General features: G+C 40.8%; 1 protein-coding gene across 2 annotated transcripts; it reads right to left on the minus strand.

The window, feature by feature from the left end:
- Positions 1 to 2,471: 2,471 nt before the first annotated feature.
- UBE2D1 (ubiquitin conjugating enzyme E2 D1) lies at positions 2,472 to 27,517 on the minus strand. Of its 2 annotated transcripts, XM_079976513.1 has the most exons (7): positions 27,283 to 27,515; positions 10,958 to 11,021; positions 10,835 to 10,866; positions 8,639 to 8,716; positions 7,511 to 7,616; positions 7,086 to 7,179; positions 2,472 to 5,301 (listed from the first exon to the last, which is right to left on the minus strand). In XM_079976513.1, the coding sequence occupies exons 1-7, from the start codon at positions 27,304 to 27,306 to the stop codon at positions 5,256 to 5,258; spliced, it is 444 nt and encodes a 147-aa protein (XP_079832639.1). In that variant the 5' UTR covers positions 27,307 to 27,515; the 3' UTR covers positions 2,472 to 5,255. The 2 variants fall into 2 exon arrangements, with proteins under 2 accessions (XP_079832639.1, XP_079832640.1); XM_079976514.1 differs by lacking the exon at positions 10,958 to 11,021 and having other exon boundaries at positions 27,283 to 27,517.

Here is a 27,517-nt window from a genome sequence, read left to right on the forward strand (position 1 = left end):
GAGCGCGGTCGGTGGGCGGAGCCAGCGTGCCCTTCTCCGGCTGTGAGGAAAAGGCGGATTTAGTTGCGCGCCTTTCCTAGTTGCGAAGGGGGGAGGGTTTGGTTGGTGGAATCGGATGAGAGGTCGGAGCGCCTCTCATCCCTCGCTGCTAATAGGAGGAAAAGGGGAGAAATAAAGGCAATATTGGATCAATATGGATCCAAAAAAGGAGGGAAATCCTGCTTATCTGCAGTAATGTAACGGTGATGCTCAAGGGTGGTGTCTGCGCGCTGCAGGTTGCAGCTCTGGGCTGCTGCACGTTAAAGGGGCACGTTAATAGCTGCGTCAGGAGAAAACTAAGCACCCTCTCAGCTCGCTCTCTTCCGGAAAAAATATATATTGCCCATTGCCATTTGTAAACCCGGACGCCCCCTTCTCACGCAGCTTGGTGGGAGCTGCAGCCCAAGCTCCCCATCTCTGCTCTAAAGTAACTGACAGCAACCTCGTGCCTTTCCTGACCCCACTCCTCACCCAGCCTGGCTATTCTCTTAAGGTAGGAAACCCTGGGCAGCCAGTACAAAGCAAAGCTGGACAAATGGATGATGTCCCAGGAAGTTTGCTTTTGCAAATTATTAATTATTATTATTAATTGACCCATCACCTCCTGGCAAATAGAAGGTGAAGAAATGGAGGCAGTGAGAGATTTTACTTTTGGGCTCCATGATCACTGCAGATGGTGACAGCAGCCACGAAATTAAAAGATGCCTGCTTCTTGGGAGGAAAGCAATGACAAACCTAGACATCATCTTAAAAAGCAGAGACATCACCTTGCCAACAAAGCTCCGTATAGTTAAAGCTATGGTTTTCCCAGTAGTGATGTATGGAAGCGAGAGCTGGACCATAAAGAAGGCTGATCGCTGAAGAATTGATGCTTTTGAATTATGGTGCTGGAGGAGACTCTTGAGAGTCCCATGGACTGCAAGAAGAACAAATCTATCCATTATGGTGCCCTGAGTGCTCACTGGAAGGACAGATCGTGAAGCTGAGGCTCCAATACTTTGGCCACCTCATGAGAAGAGAAGACTCTCTGGAAAAGACCCTGATGTTGGGAAAGATGGAGGGCACAAGGAGAAAGGGACAGCAGAGGACAAGATGGTTGGACAGTGTTCTCGAAGCTACAAACATGAGCCTGACCAAACTGCGGGAGGCAGTGGAAGACAGGAGTGCCTGGCGTGCTCTGATCCATGGGGTCACGAAGAGTCGGACACAACTAAACGACTAAACAACATTATTAATTGAATTTATATTCCACCCTATACCCAGAGGTCTCAGGCAGTTTTTAGAAAAGATCAGGGTGGTTCAAAGCTATTCTAAGCATAAGAATGTAAGAAGAGCCTGCTGGATCAGGCCAATGGCCTATTTAGTCCAGCAAGCTGTTCTCACAGTGACCAGCCAGATGTCTGGGAAACTAGCAAGCAGAACATGAGCACAAGGGCCCACTCTCCCCCTCCAGTGGTTTCCAGTGACTGGTATTGATTGAATTGGCCTAACCAGCTTCTAAAAGCCCTGCAAGTTGGTGGCCATCACTGCCTCCTCCTGAGGGAGCAGGTTCCATTGTTTGACTATGCTGTGTGTGAATAAGTACATAAAAAAAAAAATCTGTCCTAAATCTTCCAGCATTTCCCTTCCTTGGATGTCCATGAGTTCAAGTGTTCTCAGGGAGAAAAAGAATTTTCCATGCCGTGCATAATTTTATAAGCTATCATGTTGCCACTCACTTTCCTTTTCTCTACACTAAAATGTCCCAAATGTTGCAACCTTTCTTTGCAGTGGAATCGCTCTATCCCTTGATCACTTTGGTTGCCCTTTTCTAATTTTTTCCAACTCTACAATATCCCTTTTGAGCTGGGCACAGTACTCCAAATATGGCTGCACCATAGATTTGCATAATAGCATAATTAATGCTGGCTACACATGCACTTTCACATTAAACTAGTAGTTTTCTTATATAGTAGGAAAGGCTTTAATCCCAATTCCACAAGCATGTAACAGGAAGTCTTCATTACTTTAAGATAATTGCATCCAATATATTAAGCTGTTTCCACCTTAGGTGACACGCACCTGGGTTCATAGCTGTCAACTTTTCCCTTTTCTTGCAAGGAATCCTATTCAGAATAAGGGAATTTCCCTTAAAAAAAGGGCAACGTTGACAGCTATGTCCTGGTTTGCTTCTGTGAGAACAAGCTATACCCTTAAGGAAAGAACCATGGGAATACAAGAGCGTTCAACACAGCTATTGAGTCATATATTACATATTTAGAACCTGGCGCTTTCAGTAATGCCAGCACTCTAGTACATGACTCCAAAAGAACTCGGAGCCTCCTCTAACAGCTTGGATAGCAAAACCACACCAACCCTCCACCAGACAACTGTCACTTGCAAGTTTCTCACTCCAAAGGGTGAAGTTAAGAATAAAACTCGACACACTGAGATTTCAAATCAAATCTTTATTTTCATTCAAGCCTCAGCTGACATCTTTAGGCAGAAAAAATACCACATCAGAAGTAGCTAGAAAGTACGCCTTATTTAACAACTAGAATGACTAAAGATTACACTTCAAGAATTTCAGTGATACAGAGATCCTTTGCTTTAGTCATGCCCATAGTGCCAAGTGAGGAATATACAGAGAATGAGATGGCTCAGTTAGTGCCCTCGCTAAGGCATTGTACAGTATAAACTGGTATTTGGTGGAGGGGACTGAAGCACAGACAACATTTATGCCACCATAATGGAAGCACCAGGACTGAGCAAATGTTTGATACAAGGAGTGGGGCGGGGGAGGAACCTTCACAATGGATCATTTAAACAGCAAAAGAACATTTACCAGGAAATACAAAAATACTTAAGAGGGAATGCTTAACACCCTCAGAAGCTGTGGTTTAAAGAAAGCCAAGAGAATGGAGTTCTTGTCTTCTTAAAGGCGCTACGATTGGCCTGACAGTATGTAAAATAAGTCTCTGAACTTCAGTTTTAAATGTCACTGAAAAGAGAGACAAGTATGGGCTCAACACATTTGTTCACAAATAACTTATGAAGCAAGAATAAGAGGCTTGCTGATCTTCACCTTTTGCTCAGCCTGAAGACTTTGCATTATGGTAAGTAAATTCCTTTTTGTATGATGCATACTTCAAAGCATAGTAACATCTAAACAGTTTCAAACCAGCCTCCATATAATTTTAGCAAAGCAGATTAAATGTTCTTTCACTTAACAGGCATGCAAATCAAACTACCAAATTACACAAGAGTTTATTGTAAGGGATTAAAGGGCTATAAATTATTTAATCTGGGACAAGCCTATCATAAACATCTAAGACAGATAGGGGTAAAAAAGTTTGGGAAATCACTCCATCAGAATATTTTACCACGGGGTAATTTTTTTAGTATTCATGTCAAAATGTGGTGAATAGTTTTGCTTTTCAAGCTATGGCATCCCCTTTTTCAAGTACATAGAAGCAATCATATACTAAATTGAAACACTTATTGGCTATTTGTAGAAATTGTTTCTTTCACAGCAAGCAAAGTCATTTACAGAATGCAGTGAATTTTTTTCAGTGCTTATTTCAGAAAGCTTCCATCTTACGATTGTACAGATTGAGGTAAACAACTGAAGCCTGGATGACCATTACGATAAGTAGAGACTTATTTCCTAGGCTGTCAGAACTATCCAAGAGTTTCAAGATTAAAATGCTGCACAGGTTTTTTATTTATTTATTTAAGTCCAGTAATACAAAAAATAGCCACTGGGATGCTTGCCACATTTCTACCTATTCCAGTTGTGAGCTTTTTGTTTAATTGTTCCTTGGTGTAGCCAAACACTAGGACTCTATTCCCTTCTCTGAAAGGGGTCAAATGGTGTTTATGGTGGCAAAACCTCCTAGTCAAGTAAGTTGTGTTTAGTTAGAATTGCTACAGCCACAAAATAAATGCATTCAATAAGCATTTACTACCTCAGAAGCAACATACTGTTTTAAAAATTAAAGCACTCTTATTTGTAAAATCCCTAAGGCTGTTTTTCTCCTTACATGCAAGGTGAAGTATACATATAATGGTTTAGAGGCATCAGCTTAGTGTTTGGAAGTATAACATCAATATATCGTTATACACGTGAGGAAGAGAAGAAGCGTCAGTGACATTTCAACATTAGTTGTTATCAATTTAAGCAAGATTTGGAGATCAGAGAGAAGTTTTTGTAGTGGGTACAAGATCCAAGAACTTAGATCATATACACAACACAATGAATTTGCATGTAAAGTTATGCAACAGCTACCATAATATCAGTTCACAGCAATTTCAAACACACAGGCCAATTCCTCCCAATAGCAATTCACACATTTAACATTAATTTGATCTTTTCAGAGCAAGCACATGTAAAGGATGTGCAAGAGTTAAAGAACAGCCAAGACAAGTAGTAAAAAACACATTTTATTTATATGGAAAAGCTTCAAGTCAATTTTGTTAAAAGGTCAGAGATTATACTGCCCTTATGGGATAAAAAAGTCAGCTGTGAATAGAACAAAATTAGTTACATTTCTTTCTACAGAGTAGTGCAATTAGTTCACATTGCAATAAAATTAAGTATGCAACAGAATCAAAACCAAGTGTTTCTCCATAATCAGTATACTGAGAATTAGAGTGCAAAGTTCGTTTAAAGAAGTTTATCAGTTTATAGAGCATTCCTCTGGGGAGGAATAGTTCACTCATTTAATAGCAGTTGTATTTTTTTTTTCAATACTGTGCAGAAAGTCTAAAGTGAGTTGACTTGCATGGTAAATAAAATATAGTCTATACAGTAAAAAAATACAAATTATACAATGAACTAACAAAGAATGAAATTCAAACACAGACTTACAGGACTGACATCTCAAAGACACAAAGAATATCTTTCATGTAACACCTAGGTTTTTCAGCAAAAATAATTTGGTTGCTCTACAACTGCATTATGGATCTTGTAGGCTGGAGACAGAGATGTCCACGTATCTTTAAAAAACATAATAAATGTCTTTTGCAAAGCATACAAAAAGGATAAATACTCTCATCACAGTCTTCAGGTTAATTTTCGTAGTTATTTCCTTGTTCCAGAAACACACTTATATGGGTGAAAATCAAAAAGGGCTTCATGGTACACTGAAACAGTAAACTGTGTTCCATTTACTTCTAATTTTGAAAAAACCCTAGAATTTACAGTACTCTGGTATATATGAAAAAGTCTTCAAAGTTTACATTGCATATTTCTGTGTCCATTCTCTTGCATGTCTGTTGTATCTGTAAAAGAAAGTAAAAGTGAAAACACACAAGCTTAGCATTCACAGTGTTGCCAACAAATTTATTCCAGGGCTTATTTAACAATCCTGTTCGGTTATATGTTACTTATCTTTGCTTAGAAAACAAAGTATAGATTCAAAACACACTTGGGCAACCTGAGCAGTGATAAGTAGGAAGCACCCATGCCCACACTTGGGCAAAAGAGCAGGTGCTGAGCAGAAAGCAAAACAGTCTATGGACGGTGCAAAGTCTTAATGTTAACACCTAAGAGTAGCAGATGGTTTTGGTGCATTTTAATGGTTCTGCATTTTATAGATACAGTATTTTAAAGTGTGTTGGTTACTGTTATGTCTTATTTATTATTTTCTATTTTGTGTTTTAATATTATTATTATTTGTATATCATCCTGAAGTCTTTGGAAGGAAGGGTGATTTGGAAATGCAGCTAATAATTAATGATTTTTCCAAGGCAAGAGAACCCCATGATGCTTCCATTGTATAATATCATGGCTGTCTGCACACAATCAGTGTGTGCATTTGCATCTTTCCTGGTCTGTCAGCGCTTAGGATACAAGCTGAAAAGCTGTGTACAGATAAAGTCATGGACTGAACTTGGTGATGTGGGATGTTATCCAACGCTAGTGGAATTTAATGGGTATGACTAATTTAGATTCATTAATTTCAGTGGGTCTTCTCTGAGCTGTATTTAGTTGACTACAAGACATGAATTGCAACTGATTGGACAGTAACCTGATAATAGGCAGCACCACTATGCAAGATACAGACAGGGCTGCACAGAGATTACAACAAGGGATAATTCCGAAGTACAGACTTTGGAGTAGCAATCTGTAACCTTTACCATGCCTTCATATTGCTACACCTCAACATCTTTTCCCCTTTCTCGACCTTACAATTTAAGAGACAGAAGTTTACAAACTGAATTACAACAAATATTATCTAATACGTGGCAGGATTGTGGCCATCTTAATGAATCAAATGTATACACGAATTAGCCTAGTTACCTTCATTAGGCTGAGTACGATACTTACAGTCAGTCGAACAAGCACCTACAATAACAACCATCTCAACCTGCTCACAAACTAGGATGGCACACAGGTAAAGACAGTGAACCTCTTAGCTAGTCTAAATTAGCTTAAAGTCTAGCTCAGTGCAAGGGAAGTATGCTGAACCACAGACTAAAGATTATATGACTGAACACAAGGTCAGTTTGATGACACCCTAAAAAGTTCAGTGAGGTTCTCTTCCAAACATTTGTAGGGACACAAAGGCGGGTGTCCAGAACTTTGCAAAGCAGTTTGTTATCTAGAAATTGGCTCACACATTAAAGCCAAGCTGGCAGATCAGTGAACTTTAGGATAAGTAATACATCAGAAAAAAGGAAGGAACAAGGCTGACATAGTATACCAGTTAAATAATTCTACAGACTAACTGCTGCTTCAATCTGAGGAATGCAAATTTAAAATTTTCTACTTCTGTCCTTAGTGGCCGAAGTATGCAAGATGTCAAAATGGAACACTGTAAACATTCTGTAGTAGTACAATTGTTTGTAAGCTTTTTTTAAAAAATCCGTTTTTATGCTATGCTAAAAAAGCCCCTTATGGATGATATCCAACGTGAGTCCTATTCAAGAGTATACCCGCTGAAATCAATGCAGCTCCTCTGTTGCGTATCACCCTATCAGAGTAGTCAAATCGTAAGTGTGGTGAGAGGCAAAGAATATCAAAACCAACTGATTCGGATTTTAAAATATATATCCATACTTACTTTTCCTTGTCTGACTTGTAGATTTGTGCAATATCTGGTACTAAAGGGTCATCTGGATTAGGATCACAAAGTAAAGAGCATATGGACAAAAGAACTATATTAAAAAGAAAAAAAGATCAGTTAAAGAGTGTTTATGACATGAATGTGATAGTAAAGGTCAAGAGGTAGATGCAAAGTTTTTCTCCTTTATAGTAATGCAGATTTTCAAACTTTATTGAACGATATGTCTTCCAAAATAGTAGATGATGTACATGGTCACACAGCCAACGCATCTGGGTATAAGATCCTGTGGAAAACTTTGAAGATCAAAAACCTCTGTCTAGATAATGCCTTCCTTTAAACTAGATGCATTTTCAGCTATAAATCATAATCAGAAGCAGGGATGGTGGTGTTAAATTGGGCATAGTATTTCTCCAAATAGTTACCTTTAGATACAGTCAGAGCAGGTGACCACTGTGACCTCAGGATATCAAGACAAATACTCCCATTACTATTTATGTTTGGATGGTATATTTTTGTTGTGAATGCAATCTGCAACAGAAGAATGGTTACATATTTTTACAGAGTTCTAATCACACACACTGTCCTTTTCTTACTCTGTATTGTATTTCTCCATCTGACATCTCTAAAAGCCGAATACCTTGGCTTGATAACAAGTAGTGATACGTTCTGTTACACAATCTGTTACGAATGCACAAGGAGTATTAGCTATAGCTGTTCCCTGGGTAAGATGATATAAAAAGTGCCTTATGGGCTATGTAGAACATGACGATCCAATTCATCTAGCAGCACCTAAATGCAAGCTCCACAGAAAACATACGACCACTTAAACAGATTTAAGCAGTAATTCCTATTTTAACTTTATATATGCAATTCTAGCAAAGTTAAGACTGTCAGAAATTAAGATTAGCAGTGGGAAAGCGCAAAGATGCATTAAAGCAATTTGCTTATTAAGGACCAATAGTTTTTAAAAATGCATTTGAGGAAAATGAGGTTCGTAGGAAACGTACCAAGATCAATAATGTCAGAGAAGCTCTGCGCAGAGACCAATAGGTTTAGGTTTATTAAATTTATACATCACTTCCAACTAAAAAAAAAACCCAAAGTGATTTACATCCAAAGTAAAATAAAATAGTAAAATCACAAGCATGGTTAGAAATGTGTTTTAACAGAACAATAGGCCAGATTGGTATTCTGCAAAAACCAAGTGTGTGCTTTGGACACTTCACAGAATATCCTGCATCATGGTTACTTTATCTTTTACCTTCCATGGTCAATAAGCTGTGTGCGGAAAGAGTTCCTGGAATAAATAACTCATTTTAAGAGTTTCACAAGGCTCTCGGCTAGGCCCTCTTTAATTCTCTCTTGCTTCAATAAGTTATCTATGCTATTCTATACTGATCCCTCCAATGTATTTAGCCTCCCCAAAACAACGAATACATCAAAACAGATGTCAAACCTTATTCTAAAAAGCACATTCTACATTTAATTTTCATTTATATTTGCACATTACACTTAATTCTGAAATGCACATATCACATTTAAAAGATTACCTTTGGTGGTTTGAATGGGTAGTCTGTTGGAAAATGTACTGTGAGAAAAAAGACTCCCCCTTGATATGCACTATCAGGCTGGAAAGCAAGCAAATTAACAAGGTAACGCTTTCATTCTTCACCAAGGTCTCCCTAGTACACTTTGCCCAAGTTCAAAGCCTTTGTCCTCCTCTTCTTCAACAGACATAATCTGTGGCTGCCACACTCTATGTTACAGGAACCCACACCATGCAGGGCATGGTGCAAAAATTTAAATGTAGTATTAGGTCATCATGGATTTTTTGCAAATTCTGCTCATTATTTTTTTTAAAAAGAAAGTGTTTGCAGGCTCAGATCTAGCGTGTATAGAAGCATAACCCAGAAGAGGTTTCAAAGTATATTCTGCAGAAATCCCCCCACCTGAGAAAAACAAGTTAATGAAGTTCAAAAGGCAGAGCATTGAACACAAAGAAACTGAAGAATACCACAATGTGATGCAAATTTGAGGGGCAGATTTAAAGTATCTTTCCCCACTTCCTTTTGATCAGGGGGATGCAGCTCAAATTACTGAAGAATATACTATATACTATATACTATAATGTGTGTGTGTGTGTGTGTGTGTGTGAGAGAGAGAGAGAGAGAGAGAGAGAGCGCGCGCGAGCGAGAGAGAGAGATATGAACTCAATGGCCGTATCACTTTTAACCATAGAGAAACAAGTGTATCACTTAAAAAAACAACTCCTCAGTATGTTCTTTTTAGGCCACTTCCTTCTCTGCACACCTTAGACCACACACAAATTTCTGACTATATGCATCTTTTTAACTTGAAGTTTTTAAAAGCAAATAGGAACAACAGCCCATTTTATTATGAAGGCACATACCAGGAAGTATATATTAATTAGCAAATTAGGTTTTGAAAACATGCCTATGTAATTCCTATCCAGATATGGCTCTATTTGTTCATATTTGACCTATCATGATATCAATACTATTTTTGTGTTGAAGATAATACAATAAAATGCAAGCTTAATCAAAATGAACCGTAACCAAGCTGAAACTTGAAATAGAAAGGTTATAATGATTAGAAATATACTGTACTTCTTGCTACAAAGGAATATAAAAAGGGCAAATTAATTATTTCTATAAGCCATAATTATAAGCCTTGCTATTAAAATGTAACCAATGTTATGATACTATGTGATTATGTACCAACTCTATTCTGTATCCTACTCATTAATTTTTACCCCCCTAATTGTCTTATATGCATTTTGATTGCAAATGGCTCTGTTGTCAATACAAATACAAGTGGGGCTAGAGGATAATCATTTTTGAAGCAGTCTCATTTCAGATTTCTGTATATAACTTGCACTCATATCATAGATATTTCTCCAAAACAGAAGGTGTTCAAAAGTTTGAAATAGGAAAGACCTTTCAATTTTATCAAAAGCTTTTCAGTGTTGAGAAATAACAGAGCTGTTTCTTGCTCAGCAATAGAAATAAAATCTATAATATGTGGTTATATGTATTCCATAACTAAAATAACATTTCATCAGTCTGATTTTATAAATTCATTTTTATGCATAATTTCTGCATGCCTTATGCTTTACTAAAATAACACTTGTCTGAAGGCAGCTGCTGGACTGGGAAAGTAGTACATTTATGTAAAACAATGTATGACTTCATAGTACAGGAATGTGAATTAGGGAATTCTGAAATAGGGATTACTCTGCCACAGCTGGATATAAACCTAGTAGTAGATTGATCACAAATAAAAACAGCAGTGGTCCTTGAACCCCTCTTTGTTAGCTCACTTGTTATTTCACATAGCTCTCCACTACCATAGGTCTCTGCAATCCCATCTGTTGGTCCTATTTATTACAGTCTTTGGACTTATCTCTATATGAAAAACATGATTCAGGCTTTAAAAGCAAACAGTACCTTGGCTCAGAGTTCTTGAATGGCTTAATCTCCAGCCCAGCTCTGGAGTTTATTTTTTAATTCCCTATGTTGGCCAACGTGTATAAAGTGTGATAGTGTCTCTCTCGTTGTCTATAAAGTACATCTCTGGTCCACAAATAATCACAGTCTATTTCCTCCTCACATATGATTCTACGATCTAGAAAACATTGACATCTATTGTCTAGAATACAGAAATCCATTAAAGCTTGTTACAGAAGAGGAATCAGAAGATCAGTTATGTATAAATTGCATACTTACAGGTCCCATAATTGTTGCTTGCCAATGGAACACTGAAAAACACAAAATATTATTCACCTTATTAAGTGTTTAAGCATAACAAAATAGGCAAAAGTATCTTGCCATCAACTATAAAGATCTTACAGTCATCTCCAACAGGTCCTGCTGAACAGTGTGCAGGTGGGTCACGTTGCAGATCACTTAGCTCCTACAGGAAACATGAAAACATTTGCAATGTTACTTAAACAAACCCAAGATTAATTATCCAAATGTGGATCCTCTTTAGGTTTGATCAAGTGCTCCCACAATTTACAACAAAAAGGAAAGAAAAATTTCAATGAAGACAGAGTTTTCCAAATACAATGACAACCAATTCAGCATTAAGCGCTACAATTAAATTAGGCAGCTGATCACCATACTTTACGCATATAATTTACACTTCATTTCCATTAACATGTTATTCAATAAGAAAGTATGCAGTCCACAATATTTTAGTTCTCAAATGGGAAAAACCTGATGTCGGACTTGAAATTCAAGTTGACCACAATATTGTAGCTTGATCTAGTCTGTGACTTGCAAACAGGAACACACAATGAAGTGTTATTAAAGCATTTTTATTCTGTTATTCAGCCAAAAAGATTCCCAGAATGGCTTGCAATAAATGGTGCCGAATGCCAGACAGAAAGATCCCTCCTCTCCTTCCTCCCTGTGCTGTTCTGGGGGTTCCTTCTCTGTGTGTAATCTTTCATTCCATTCCAAGGCCCAAACAATAACCTCCATTTCTTTTCCACAATATGAATTTCCCCTTTCAAACTTCTGCTTACGGTAATTACGATTTACCAAATGAAGCTTGAAACACTGTGGTTCAGCTCTCTCCTCACTACCCGTGTCTTTTGAGGTCTAACGTGGGTGCCCTTCTAACTACCATCAGCACCAGGCACCATGATCAATGATGATAGCAGTTGTTGTCCAGCAACATCTGGAGGGCGTCACACTGATGAGCCCTGGTCTAGCGCAAACATGGGGAACCTTAGGCCCAGAGGCCAAATGCAAACCTCCAGGCACCTATATCTGAGCACACACCCAGGCCACATCTCTCTCTGGCCCTCCATTGCACCCACAGGTACTTTTCCCTGGTTGAAGTATGTCCTTTAACTGCATCTTGCTAGCCTAGATAAAGAAGTGTGGTTTTGTGTGTGTGTGTGTGTGTGTGTGTGTGTGTGTGTGCTTGCATGTATGTGTGCGCATCTGCAGAAGCCTCCAGTTTTTGCACAGCTCAAATGTAGCCTACTGTATGAAGGATAGGCTACAAGAGTCAAATTAACTGCTCTGCTCACTTTTGCTTCCACAAGGAATTCAGTGTTTGGACTGAAAGATTCCTCACCCCAACCTAGTTAGGGCCATTGGCAAATGTCTGCCCTCATAGATATTCAAAAGAGCACCAATCAGGTTTTTGTGTTCTCAGTGGAATATAGGGAAGAGGCAGATGCTTGAGTACATTTAGCCTCATCACTTTAGGTTTTTAAGTTCTCAAAGTTACTTGCTGATCACTTAGATGGGCAATTTTCAATTAGCTGAATTCTCTGCACATCATTTTTGAAGGTGTCATTCATAGGGATGTTGCAGCTGACTTCAATTCTCCAGAATACTGCTCTGGACATTTTGCTCACCCACTGCAAACCTAAGTTTAATGAGTTAACTGGTGGCATGCAAAATAGTTGGTTCGGATATGTGGTTCACCAACCAGCGGTTGATTAGCAGCAGGAAGGTGAGCAAACATAACACCATGCCATCCAGGGGTTCATCCTTATTGGTACAAAATAGATTTCCAGCTATGCTTGAGGAAAAATCACAGTTCAGGATTATTCACATGAACATTTCTTCTGGGAATATTCATTCGAGCAGAGCATATAGAAGGCATGGATGGGAGTGGTAACTCGGTATCCTGGAACTGTTTGCATTGGCCTCACTGGCATATGTAGGACTCACATGGGACTCTGCTGAATAACTAATGGTATAATGTGGAACATGCAGGATTTGGAGCAGAGAACCCCATAGGAGTGGGAGCTTTTCGTAGCATTGCTTGCACAGTTATTGAGCACCAGCAGGTGAAAAGAATCTTGCCACCCCTGAATAATTGAGATGTTTCTGGGCTTCAACCAAGTACAGCAAGTTTTTAGAGAAGTGAACAATTTTAGGGATGTTTGGTTTCATCTGAAGCTGGAAACTGTAAAGATGTCTTCCTCTGCCTCGAGTACTGCTGCTTTGTTTAAGAGCTTGCTGGCTTCAATGTTCATGACTCACGGTGCTTGGAAATCCGACACTTGTGGATCCTCTCTCGAACTGGTAATATCTGGCTTTGCACATATAACTTGTTCTCCCCTCTCAGTGAAACCTGAGCCACTTAGATTAAAAAGGGAACTGCACTTCCAAAAGATTTTGCCATTGGTTTATTTGGACAAGTGTACACTTGAATGACCTCACTGGACTGGCATGCAACTTGTTTCTTTGAATAAAATTAGTTGCAAGTAGATAGGTGAGAGCTCTTTTTCTGAAGGTCAAGGAAATTATTATGTGAGAGTAACACACCGGCTACTATATTCAGATAACAGAGCCAATAGTTTCCCCAAGATTGTTTGGAGAAGGGCAAACTGGTGTTTTTCTGTCTGCCATTTGGAAAAACAGGATTCTTCAAAATAATTTAAATAAGTATGAGAGAAGTGCAAATTTTGTCAGGCTTATACATGTTCTGCTCACCTCTGGTAATTAAGCATCATTCCCAGGTGACCAAATAGGGAAGCTTTTACAAACTGGGTATGATATAGCCGAAGCTGAGTACTTTATTTTCTTTTATTCCAGTGATAGTCTCTAGTTTAAATCAACAGAAATACTTAACTTTCGTTCACTGTAATTGCTGAATGTGCCTTGTGATAGCAAATGTACTGCCTTTTGAACTGAAGCTGACTAGAAGGGGAGGAAGGGAGAATTAGGGGGTTGGGAAACCTTTAAAATAGTTTAAATAACTATTCACTAATGTTGCTGGCAATGACAGCGCTGTTATCTTTTGTAATTATAGAACTGCCTGAAACTCAGTCTTGATACTGTTTGTTACAAATTATGCTCATCTTCTAAACTCTAGTCATGACTTTTGGTTCCAAATTTAGCACTGCCTTTCAGGCAAGAAAGGCTTTAACTACTGGCGGTACAGCTCTTTAAATGGGTTCTGTTAATTAAAAAAATAATTCCCAGCTGCTGCCATATTGGGACATAGCAAAGAGGAAACTAGTTTGCATAAAGGTGAGTACAGAGACGATAAATAAAAACTGATGGATCGTATCTTTTTCCATTTAACATTACGAACAGTAAATTTGAAAAAAGGGTTTGTTAAACATTTTTGTTGTGACCCTTTTCAGAAGAGCAGGTACATAAAGCTTGCACAAAGTAACAACAAAACTATTTTTTAGCCTAACAGACAAAAGGTGGTATCCTACTAAGTTCTACTTAAAGTAGGCTCGTAGAGTTTAGTTCTGCATAAACCATTGATTTCAATGGGCCTCCTCTGATTGTGGGAAAATGTAATGCTAAACAGCGAAGATGTAAATTTTGACTAATACACTGCTAGGAGAAATTGCTCCTTTTTATAATTATAGAAAAGTAGTGCTCATTCATAATGGTACAGGAACTTGAAAACAAGACTATATACAAAGGCAACTGGCCAATTCTAATCGGAACCTGAATAAACTCATATTTTTTTTCTGCATTGGGCTCAACAGTTAATATACACTCAGAAGCACCTTTCAGCCGAGGACTGATTTGTACATTGAAATTAACCATTTATTTTTGAGTAGCCGATGGGTATGAACAATTTGTCATGAGGGAAAGTAATGGATTTTGAGAATCAAAATGCCAATTCAAGGAAATAGCTCCTGTGATGTTTCATGAGCTTAGAGATGCGAGCGGAAAGGAGGCAGCTAGCAGAGTTAGGGAGAGGACACAGTCTGCCAGCAGGCTCCCTACAGAAGCAGCTGGTTCCAAGAGGCTATTGTTCTGGGAGGATAAGGCCTTGTTGAGGCTTTCTACCACCTGCCTGAGTGCCTGCAGCTGCTCAGGGCACCCCCAAACCATCACACCTTGCACTGGTGCCGGTGCCGGCGGCCCTGAAGGGGTGATACCAAAGCACTTTCTCCCCTCTCTGGGTTACATCTTTAGGATAGGTTGAGGAGAAGGGTTCACCCTCTTTTAATCGTTTTATAGGTTTTTATGAGCTGTATTTGTCTTCTCCTCTGGGAGGTTGTCATGTTCCCTCCTTAAGGCCAGATGGTACTTCCCCCTTTTCCAGGGAATCATTCATCACTCCCTAAGACCCACCCAATCAAGGCTCAAGGGGGCAGGCGGTTAGCTGCACTTCTTCAAGCAGCTTGCTCAGATCCTCAGGCTGCAATAATCCAAGCTGATCCAGTACAAATGGAAGAGACAGGGCTCTGGATGCCTTGATTAGACGTGCTCTAACTGTGGCACTCAAAACTATCCAAAAATCAGAGCCATCTTGTCCCTTAAGCGCCCTGCAAAGTTGCCCCAGGAACCTTTCCAGATTGTAGCCACGGAAGACGATTTTGTATGACGAGAGCTGTCTTGTGTCACCCATGCTACATCTAGGCAAAGCTGCTGGGAGTTGTCATCAAATTTTGAATGAAGTGCCAACAATATGCTCAGCTCTGACTCTGTGTTCCATCTGAAGCGGGAGAGGTGGTTGATAAGCTGTATATGGGACAATAAACTGAAGTGGAATCCTGAGAAGACCGAAGTGTTGTGTGTCTCAAGTTCTCATGTCCGGGAGGTGGGGAGACAGCCTATTCTGGCCAGGCCTGCACTCCCCCTGGAGTGCAGCATCGCAAATACTCCTGAATTCAACACTGCCAATGGATGCTCAGGTAGATTGCCAGCTACGGCTCCTTTCGGAGAGGAATGACTTGCTTACTGTACTCCATGCTCAGGTATCTTCCAGACTGAACTACTGTAATGCATTCACTCTGTGGTCGTTCCTTGAAGAAGACTCAGAAACTTCAACTGGTCCAAAATGCAGCAGCCAGATTTAGGTATCACATAAGCCCTGTTTTAAAACAGCTGTGTTGGCTGCCAGTTTGTTTCTGGGCCAAATTCAAAGTGCTAACATTATTGTTTAAAGGCCTAAATTTAGGCCCCAAATGGAGGAAAGACCACGTCCTTCCCTACAAACACTCTCTGGTGTTAAGATCAGCAGACGAAGGCCTCTTTGTAGTTCAAGCCCCCTCAGAAGCACTGTCTAGCACTAGGTCATATGCCTCCCTCTCCACTGAGGTGCATCTGACAACTCCAGTGTAAAGCTTTCTGCAAATGCTGAAGACACACCTCTTTCCCCTGACCTTTGACTCCTCAGATGTATATTGTTGGAACCCACCCTATTTTTGTGACTGTAAGTTGTTTAAATTGTTGAAACCTGCCCTGGCACCTAAGCACAACTTTGGATTCAACCTCATAATCAAACCAATGAACTGAGATCAGCACTGATACAGTATCCTGGAACTTATGAAGACAAACTCTACATTCCATTCTATTGGTCGTATGATCTGTTTATGCCAACTAACCAACGGGTTTTCTAAACTGGATATTCAGTTTTTCCAAGGTTTCAGGTGCTCTTGCAAAATGGTCACCAGGGGATTCACTGGGAAATTGTGGCCTAATGCTGCAAAGTGGTACTTGTTTATTTTTCATTATCATGACTCCTGTTTCAATTATGCTTTCAAAGCCATTGAGTGGTTCACAATGAAGAAATAAGCCACATTGAAAAGATGTTCTCTGCTTAACGAATCACCAGGTAATTTTGTTATATACTTTCATAGAATAGCACTGGTGGGATCTTCTTATGCTTTCACAGACGGGGGATGAATTTGTCTATTTTCATAATGCTTGAGAGTCTGTTTTTTTTAAAGGATGACACAGCAGCTGATTTAGATGACTTATCATGAGTAGGATCATTCTTGCAAAAATATGAGTGTGTTCTGGTCCTTGCCTGCTTCTAACCACTCACAATATGAAAAACAGCATTTAAAAATTGTTCTAGGTCTGTACCTATCACTTCTTTGTTCCCTTCCCCATACTACAACTGTCTTCTTGACCCACATTTGAATCCAAACTGGATGCTTTCTTTGGAGGAAATGGTGTAACACTTTCAGCTGAATTCTCATCACCAAGGGCTTCAGTTTCTATCTCCCCATGCACACACTTTTGATAAAAATGACAGCAGTGGTGTTTGTTTTGTCACCATGTTAGTGCTGCTACTTGTGCCTGGGTTAGCTATAATTCCTGCTCAGAATCCTCTTATCTGACACTGGAGTCTGTCTGTCTGACACAAGCAAGGAGCCCTCTCTGCACTGCCCTGAAAACAAGTAATGGCTATTTTGCTCCTACAAGCTGAAGTGATGGACATCACATTGGATGGCTTTAAAAGAGAATTAGACAAATTCATGGAGGATGAGGCTATCAATCTCCATGTTGTACAGAATGCCTCTGAATGCCAGTTGTTGGGAATCACAAGCAGGGAGAGTGATCCTGCACTTAGGTGCTGCTTAGGGGCTTCCCATAGGCATCTGACTGGCAACCATGAGAAAAGGATAATAGACTAGATGGGCCTTTGGCCATATCAAGCTGGGTTCTTCTTATGTCATCATCTTTGTTATCTGCAAACCTCAAAACCTATGCCAAAGTTTTGTGCTGGTTTTGTGTCACAAGGATGGGATTTTGTGTTGCAAATGACATACACAGTGGTGGGTCCTAAGAAAGAAAATCAGGACTATTTCACACCTAAGAATCAAATGCATTTCCCTATAATAAGTGACTTCCAGCATGAATAATTATTTGCAAATATACTTTCCAGAAATGTTTCATGGATTCAAATATTCCCCCATAATCCTGATAAGAATAGCTAGAATGAAATTTTTTAAGAAGCATTTTTCAGTAAAATTTGAGCTATGAGCAAATTAATTCCTTTCTTCTTTCCAGCAGAAAGGAAATAACTCCTTATGGCCAAAGCATCATCTCTGCTGTAGCATTTTAAACAAGAGAAGTTGTAATAGAAATGTGAATGTGAACTGCCCACCGAGACCTAGACAGTGGTTCTGCAGATGAGCTGTGTGAATGATTCACTGAGTTGCCAACCACAAATAGAGCCTGCAGAGTTTAAAATTAGCACCCTAATAACCTCTCCAAAGTTGCCAGAGGTTTACTGAACAACTTGGCACTTCAGTACAGTTGAGAAAACACAACAGCGCTTTTTCAATTTACACCACAAAAATACTTCCAGTGTACCCAAGGTAGGGAGATGGGATTGAGAACATATATGGTACTGCCGGGCTGCAAACTGTTAAGACAGATTCTGCTTCAATAATGTTATAGTTCCTTCCTTTTAAACCATTTTTCTTGCCACCCCCAAACCTCCAATGTAGATTCAACACATCAAATTCCCAGCCACTGGACGCTCGTGAACAAACTACACCTCCCTCTCTGACCAGATACAGACCTATGGACAATATTACTTGAGGGATGTTATAGAAATGCTTAATGTTGTTATTAATCGGCATGAACAATTCATCCATGTGTAAGAATGATGCCTGGAATCCATGGGATGTACCCTTTTCACACACTTTTCCAGTGTATTTTGGTGTATTTAATGTGTAGCTTATATTTTAACAACAGCCACAAACAGGGGGGAAGCAGGACTGGGGCATGCAGAGACAGGGTTCAGTGCTCCCCTCTGACATGCCCCTTAAGCTGCTATTAACTTCAGGAGGAAAGCTACCATTGGTGGCAGTGGAAAGCATTACTTCCATGGCTAACAGCATCTTGGGCAGGCAAGAGATTTTTCAATCAAATCACAGTGTGCATGTAGTTAAACCAGTAATTCCTGCAGTTCCGATTGTGACTGGGGACCCTAGGGATGTTATCATAGGAAAACACATACTTGTTCAATGTATTTAACATCAAATCTTTGGCCCTCAAGATTCTGCAATAGCGACATCACTAATAGTTTATTTAACTGGGCAAGCAGTAGGCTTCCATGAAGACCTGCATTCTAAAATCAATTAAGCTAGCTGGTCTAATTCCAAGATCCTGGTTTCACACACTCTTTACCTATGCTACACAGCAAGGAGAAACCAGTCTAGAATACAACTGCCAGAAGCACGTTAAGTTAGAGAGCATTAGCCTTGCTGGGCCTCCCAATCTAGATGTCGTATGGCATCCGGCATGGGCATGGGCAAGGTAAAAGCCACAGCTGGAAAGCACCAACTGAGAGTTTAAAATTGCACTCTTGATTGTTCCTTTGTAAGCTTGACTTCCATTGGGCATTGTTTAAATTTGGTGCCAAATGCAAGCTGTGCTGCTTTCAGTCTGCATTGGTTCCACGCAGGAGCTTCCAATTTATAGTCACCACAAGTCCCATCATTCCTGACACATGGCCATGCTTGCAGAGGCTGATGCGAGTTGGGAGTCCAACCTCTGTAGGCCATCATGCTGATTACAATACCCTGCTCTATCTAGTGCATTCATTTGCTGACAAGTCTACTTCATTTCCTCATCAAGTCAGTCACCAGCTGCCAGTTGCACAGGGTCCTTTCAAATTATCAACACACCTTCTCTCACATATTAGCTCACTCTTCTAAATAATGACTTTCTTGAATACACCATATATCACTAGGTGGATCAAATTAGTATTAAAGCTGTGCTTTTATGACAGAAAACCTGTTTCTGGAAAAGGACCTCATACAGGGCAATCTGAGATAGAAACCTATAATACAATTTTTGAAAGTATTCTGACAATACTCATTAAACAAAAATTTTACTATAATGCAATCTCACACAAAACACAATATGAAAGATTAACGTTCAGCATAACTTTGCAGCTTTACCTCTCAGCAGGCACTTCACGTTAAGACGTGTACATTAGTAGAAATATTAATCTCAGCAGGGACTTGAGCTCCATGTACTCTATAATGCCCCCAGCTACTTTTAAAATACAGAACTCCTCCAAGATTAATTGTTTTTATAACTCTGAGATGGAACATGTTGAGCAGAGTTGCATATACATTTTCAGTAACAAGTGCCAGAGGGCAGCTGCTAATCTGCAGAGGTTTGGTGAATAACCATAATATGCATTGTGTTTTTTTTTTAAATGAAGCAGATGCCAAACCGCACTTGTTAGTCATGTTCAGCTGTTTTACATATTACTCAAAATCGTTCACTTCCAGAATATTTTTTTACCATGGCTTGAAAAACTTCTCGATATTTGAACTTTTTGAGTTGCCTTTCTTATGAGATCCTTTAGCATTATGTTTCTCAGTTTAGTCTCCATGACTAGGAGCTGTTTATTTGGCAGTTGTGTTACACCAGAATTCTACAAATGTTTCCCCATAGAACGTAAAAACAAATTGTGAATGGACATCTCTTTAACAGTGAGACATTCGAGGAGCCACAGTTATACTTTAAAATTGTATGTCACTGTTCCTCCAAGGAACCCAGGAGAGTATATAAATAGTTATCTAATTTTACCCTCACCACCACCTTGTTAGACCAAGACACAGTGGCTTGCCTAAGGCTGCCTAGTGAACAGCTGAGCAAAGATTTGAACCTGGCTCTCCTCAGTCCAAATCCAATACACTGTCCGTGACATCTCAACTGGCTACATCTCCCTGCTACATCTCTTCCCTTCTTAATTAAAAATATTTACAACCAACACTGGTGTAAGTCATTATTTAACTTGGTTCCAGTAATTTCACAAGATGGAATTTGGAACTATTAGATTCTGTGCTTGTTAAACACTTCAATCCAGACTTAACATGAATCTATACATTTTTTCCAGCCACCTTGTTTTTAAAAGCCATGTGCTTTATTTAGAAACCCAAGTATTATTCTGACTTGTATGCAATCATTCAAAGTCATTTTGTTTGGCTATATAATTCACACAACTTACATGTTTGCTTATCACACGCTGCCCTTGCAAATGTGGCCCATACTTTGACAACCACGGTGCTCAGTTTCTCTTAAGCCTCTTGTTAAAAAGGAACTTTCTGCGTGTACAATTTGATGGTGAGGCCAACTGGCTTGGCCAATGCCTTTCTGACAGTGCACCCTAAAACATGGTTCTGGTATCCTCTGCACTGCAGAAGAGGTTCTATACCTTTCACATTGGCATTCCTCATCAGATAGGGAAAGGCTTCATGGAAGATGGAAAGCACTGGTAAAGACAAATGTATTTCTATTAAACTTACCGCAAATTCCTTATGAGGGCTGCCTTTAAGGCAGCAGATAGAGAACATAAGCCTGCTTTGTTGGTTATCAAGCAGATATTCCAAACCCTCCTGAACCCTTATGCTTATGGCTCTGCTGAGACACCTCCCACTTTCAGAAATCCCACCACTTCATTTTAAGTTGACAGGCACCTTAACGTGGAACATACCTTCAGATATAAATCATTCCCCACATGCTTTTAGGAATTCACTGCCAGATTACTCTTTGGTATAGCTCCCCTTCCCATCCCTTGTAAAAGTGTGTTTTAATTTGTCATTAGTTTATGTAGGCACAGAGGGTACCGAGTGCATTTTGTTTTGCAAAGCTTCTCAAGCACCAGCTGACAGCTGGGTGGAGGGTGAAGTGCGCTAATTATTATATTACTTCCAGCTCTAGAACATAACCATAGTTAAGCATTGGAGGCTGAACACAAGCCGCATTTGCCATTTATGATAGCAGCATGTCAGCCTTACTGCATAACGTCATCTACAATTAGTAGGGATCCTTGTGTTGCCTTGTAAGATTCTGTCCCGGAAAGTGTAAAATTCCGTAACCCTGAAGGGCAGCTGCATCGACAATAGCTCTCCAAATGTCTCTCCCCCCCCCCCCCCATTTTACAACCTTTGTCTAAATCACTGCTCTTTTACAGCCAGATCTACTGCATTCCTCATTAGTATTTTATCACTTGGGAGTCTGGCTTGCAGTCACTTGCCCTGCCTGTTTAGGAGGGCTTTGGGGGTGAGAAAAGAATGGAAGTCAAGATGACGCTTAGCAAGAGTGTTTTCAGAGTAGGTTCTTCTGTTACCTGGAGCCAGTAAATCACCGAGCCTTCCTCTACTGCTTAGGTAAATGTCTGGTCCTGGTCCACAGATGAGAAGCTTAGCCTGCAACAACCTGCCCATGTCATAGTCAGTCCTTCTGAAAGTGGGCCAGACCTCGAAAAAGAAGATCTGCAACATGGGACTTCTCACCTTACACCATGGTGAATAAAGGAGAAGTGCTGCAGCAGCTCCCTCACCACTGGGGATGCTGGCTGATGAGAGGCAGAAAGAGGCCCATTTTTGGACCTGATGATGTCATCCACTATCTATTCCAGTCATCTCCCTCCCTGCTTTAGCAGGACACTTATTTATTTAACATTGCTGACATTGCGGTAGCTGCCATGGTCTTACAAGCAACAGAGTGAACAGCAATGATTTGCCCCGCCATTTGTCATTCAAGCTGCAGACTGTGCAAGATTTTTATATTATCCATCTTGTTTATTTCAGCACTAAAGAAGCTAGCCGGTGGTTCCTTTGCTGTACTGAAGAACACCATTGAGAATATGCTTGTTCTTCACAGACCACCACATTTTCTTACCATCTAGCTATGTCGTGGGGAGATAACTGAAAAGCTTTCAAACTGAAACTTAACTACTATAGTTCTGGTCACACAATGCAGTGAAGTTCTGCATGCAATTAGGGGGCAAGCAAGGCACACAATGGTAGTTTTGCTGAAGCTTCCTCTTCAGGTACCTGCACTACTCAAAAAGCAACCTTGTCTTAAGCTACAACGGTATTCATTATTATTTTGACTATGCTATTAGCACACACAGTGCCTTAGAGAGCAACATAGGCAAAAACTGATAGGCACCCACCCCAAAGAAGAATACAACTAGAAAAACAGAGGGACAAGAGGATGAGCAGGAATAGATGCTTACCAAAGAATGTGAGTGATGCATATTCAAAACAGAAATTGAACTTTAAATATATATTAATTTAAAGGAGTTTCCTCTTCAGCAGAGAGGGCATTTCAAAGAAAGCTTCCAAAATCTTACTCTATTCTGGTATTTTCAAGGACAACTAAAGAAGCACAAGGAACTACTCACACTTCCCAGACCACAGTTTAAGAACCAATACATTAACCAAACTCTGTAATCTAGCTTAATAGCGTAAAAGGCATAGGGCCAACAGCGAAGCAGCTTAAAAGATGCAACTTTTAATACAAATCCATTTAAATATATGCTTGTAAGATTCCTACTCTACTTTTCCACTACGAAAAGGCCTATTTACAACCAACATTACAATAAAAACATGTCAAATATCAAAATGCAGCATACTATTTTACAAAACCCTTTATATTATAGTAAAAAAATATTGCTTTTAATTAAAAGCTTGGGTAGCTAAGATAGTCTTGCAACACAGTCCTATGCATAGTACTCAGAAGTAAGTCCCAATTAGACTTACCCTGAGGGTGTGTAAAAAATGACAGCCATAGCCTATCACTGAAATTATAATGGAGAGTTCCAGCCACATATAGTTTGCTTCTTGTCACTGACCAGATAGTAGGATTGAAGTTTGACTGATCAAGTGTCACCAGTTATTGGTCAAATACAAATCTATCAGAAGTGTAACAAGAGAAAGTATATTACAATGACAAAGACTTCTGTCTCAGGCCCTAAAGTTCAGCTGACCAAGATAGGAAAAGTGCTGAGAATACTACAGACCAATCATGAATAATCTTAAGATACTGACTAAAACTATCCAGGCTCATTCCGGAATACAGGAAAGCAAAGGGTGGTGTTTGCCTCCCTCGTCATGAACATTTCAAATCCAGCATAGGGTAGAAATACTATTCCTTTGTTGATCAGATGCCTTGGAATAAGAGCTACTGCATCTGTGCCAGACACACATGATGGATGCCCCTCAGTCCAGTGTTGGTTGGTATTTACCTTGGCTGGACTGTGGGTCTTTAAAGTGTACCACTAATCTCTTAAGACGGGACACGGGTGGCGTTGTGGGTAAAACCTCAGTGCCTAGGACTTGCTGATCGTAAGGTCGGCAGTTCGAATCCCCGCAACGGGGTGAGCTCCCGTTGTTCGGTCCCAGCTCCTGCCCACCTAGCAGTTCGAAAGCACCCCAAAGTGCAAGTAGATAAATAGGTACCGCTTTCTAGCGGGAAGGTAAACGGCGTTTCCGTGTGCGGCACTGGTGCTGGCTCGCCAGTTGCAGCTTCGTCACACTGGCCACGTGACCCGGAAGTGTCTTCAGACAGCACCGGCTCCCGGCCTCTTGAGCGAGATGAGCGCGCAACCCTAGAGTCGGTCACGACTGGCCCGTACGGGCAGGGGTACCTTTACCTTTAATCTCTTAAGGGAGAGTCTGAAAGGCAATGAGGCTAGTAGACACAGCACCCCTCAATATAGGTGAACTGCAGAAATCATACCAGCACCCAAAATTTACTCTTAAATTGTGGTTGAGCAGTACCACGTAGTTCTGCTCATCCCTTGTTAAAATGTGCACATTTAAAATGTGCAACTGAAATACCTATTTCACTCTCTATGCCAGTGGTTCAAAACTTTTCTCCCATGGACTGCTTGAAAATTGTTGAAGGTCTTGGTGGACCACTTAATTTTTTTTCCTGCCTATCATAGCAATTGTAGTGCATTGTGCTAGATATTGCTGTACAAGTTTAAACTGTATTTTTACAGACATGCTGCAGACCACCTGAATGAAGCTCGTCTGCAGACCACAGTTTGAGAACTCCTGCTCTATGCATTAAGAACATCTGCAAGGGAATATTTCCTATACCCAAAGTGCCTTTGAAGTGAGTCCCGATTTCAGTGGGGCTTACTTCCAAGTAAATGTAGTTAGGATTGCAGCCTTGGCACATTTGTAAAATACCCTAAGCAGTAAGCTGCTCCCAGAACAACAAAGTAAAGCTGAAGAGTTATAAGAACAGCCCTGCTGGATCGAGCCAAGCCCTATCCTGTTTCCCACAGTGGCCACAGTTTCCCACAGTAGAAGCCTGTAGGATGCCCACAAACAGGGCAAAAGGCCTCTCCCACTGTTGTTCCCCAGCAACTCTTATTCAGAGGCCTATTACATCTGATCCTAGAAACAGCATATAGCCTTCATAACTAGGTGCCATTGATAGCTGTCAAAAGAGATTAGAGATAAATGTTTGGCTATCTACGTTGGTGGTCATCAGCACAATTAGCTATGCAATGTATGACAAAGTACTTTTTCCTGTCCTAGATCTCCTGTCAAAGAGAATCTCCCAAAAGTCAACTGACTGCGTCTGTTGCAATGAGACATCACCTTGGGTAGACCATGAGTCAGACATGTCAATTCTTCTTGCACGTTGAACATAATTTCAGAAATGGTGTTAAGTAGTTCCCCCTTATCTACATTCACAAAGAAACTGTGTTAAGTGACACCAATTACTGATAGCTGTAACATCTATAGAGCTTGCCTCCTTTTTGGCAAACCTTCAGTTTCTCAGTCCTTCACCTTCCCTAGCTTTTCACTATTAACATTCACTTGACGAGGACAACATTTGAATATCCCTTTCTTTTTTTAGACTATTAGCAAGTACTGAAGCATATCATTCATGTGGAAAACAAGTTAGAAACAATAAATCCTCCCTCCATAAATGGCAATAGCAGCAATGATGACTACCAAGGGAAAAGGTAGAACACAGGGACATTTCAAAGCAAATGGACAACAGAATGCTCTTTCAGTGAGGCAGGTTCTAGACCCCTAATATTTGGGGGCAGAGGTGGAGCAACCTGTGGTCCTCCATATTATGTTAGACTCCCAACTCTCATCAGTCCCAGCCAGTATGGCCAATGGTCAGGATGATGGGAACTGTCATCTGTCCCCATCCATTTTAGGGGAATACACAAATTTACACCCTGTTATCCCAAGCCACAAGTCTCTCTCTGCCCTCATTACATCAACCAGAAAGCATTGCCAGCACGGTATCCATGTGCACTCCCAATTGCTACTAAGGATTAGTGTTTCAACAAACCTACAAGCTAAATGGTAGAGCAGGAGCCCACCCACTTAACACATATTTAATTAATGTGTGGATTGTGTCATTATATGGTCTACTCACTAGGTGGCACTGAACTTAGTTATGTTTGGGTGAAATCTGGAGCTTCTTGTTGTTTTGGAGACAATTGAGTTCTTATCTAGTTTCCTCACTGGTGTGAGTCCTCCAAACCTTCCAGGACAATTGGCTTGAATGTGAACTAGTTAGGTTTAAATATCATACTGTTCTAGCTGTATGCTAACTACTGCATCAATACTTATTCCTGCCTTGTAATGGAAGAAGTCCAGAACATGGCAGGAAGAACTCGCACTGAACTCCCCTTGCCAGCATTGGCCCAATTTCCCAAATGCTGACCATGGTGTGGGGAGAAGCTGCAGAATGAACTTCTCACACTATCCCAGCAACACACAAAAATCTATCCCATGCCTGTGGAGCAACATAATGACGTCTCAGTATGCATTTCCCCAAGCATTCTTTTGCACCCGTTTCCACACTTGGCAGCCTGGAATAAGACAATTCACCAAGACCTTACTTCTTGTTCCTGGGCTACATTAATTCAGATTGTTGGTGGATCGGGAGCCTCTGTATGTGCAAATGCTCTCCTGGGGATTTATTATTATTTGTTGAATTTATATCTCACCTTTCCACTGACTGCCAGCACAAGGCGGCTGATTCTGACCATAACATAAACGCCAATGCAAAGAGCAATCCTGGATGCTAAACCATTTCGATGGCCTAACTAGATACGATAACCCTTGTTTTCCTGTTTCTGATGTGATGCGTGTGCGTTGTGTGCGGAGGGTGTGTAATAAAATAAGCACACGCTGTACCCCTCTGCCTCCCTCCCATCCGAAGTGGTACAGTCCAGGAAAAAAGGCTGCTATACCATTGTATTGGTACAAACGCGAATATAGAAGGCTTGCCTACGGGGGGGGGGGAGCGGCCTGTCAGCTTAACGAAGGATTTTTCAGTGACCCCCAAGCGCTTGCCTAAACCATTGCAGAAACAAGACGGGGCCCTTAGGGCTTCCCTGAAGGTGTCCGTGAAAATATACATGCCATCTTCTATAAAGCAAAAAAAGGGGGGCGGAGGGTGGTCTCAACCGAGGGGGCCCCCCGCCCTTAAGCCCCTTCATATAGGCCCACATCGCCCCCTCAGCCATCACTCCCCTCCTCCTGCGGCCCCTCGCGAGACCTGCGCATCCCCTCAGTCCCAAAGCGCGCTCCTCGCCTGTCTATTACTAACCCCCCGAGGCCCGGGCGGCTCGAAGCTCACCCAGTTCCCAACGGACGGCTAGCAGCCCAGCCCGGCCCGGCCCACTCGGGTGCTCTCACCTTCTGTATCCGTTTCAGCGCCATGGGGAGCCGGGGATGCGGGCGGGCCGGTCTGGGGAAGCTGCGAGAGGGGGGAAGAGAGAGGAGGAGGAGGAGGAGGAGGAGGCGGCGACGGCGTTGGCTGCTCCAGGAGGAGGCCGGGCTCTCACGGGGCGTGTTAAGGCCGAGGCCGAGGTGCCTCTCCGCTCCCAATCGAAGGGTCTTTTGTTTCCGCTTCTACTAATAGACTTCCACG

The sequence above is a fragment of the Podarcis cretensis genome (assembly GCF_951804945.1).
Source record: "Podarcis cretensis genome assembly, chromosome: 5".
In the NCBI taxonomy this organism is placed as follows: domain Eukaryota; kingdom Metazoa; phylum Chordata; class Lepidosauria; order Squamata; family Lacertidae; genus Podarcis; species Podarcis cretensis.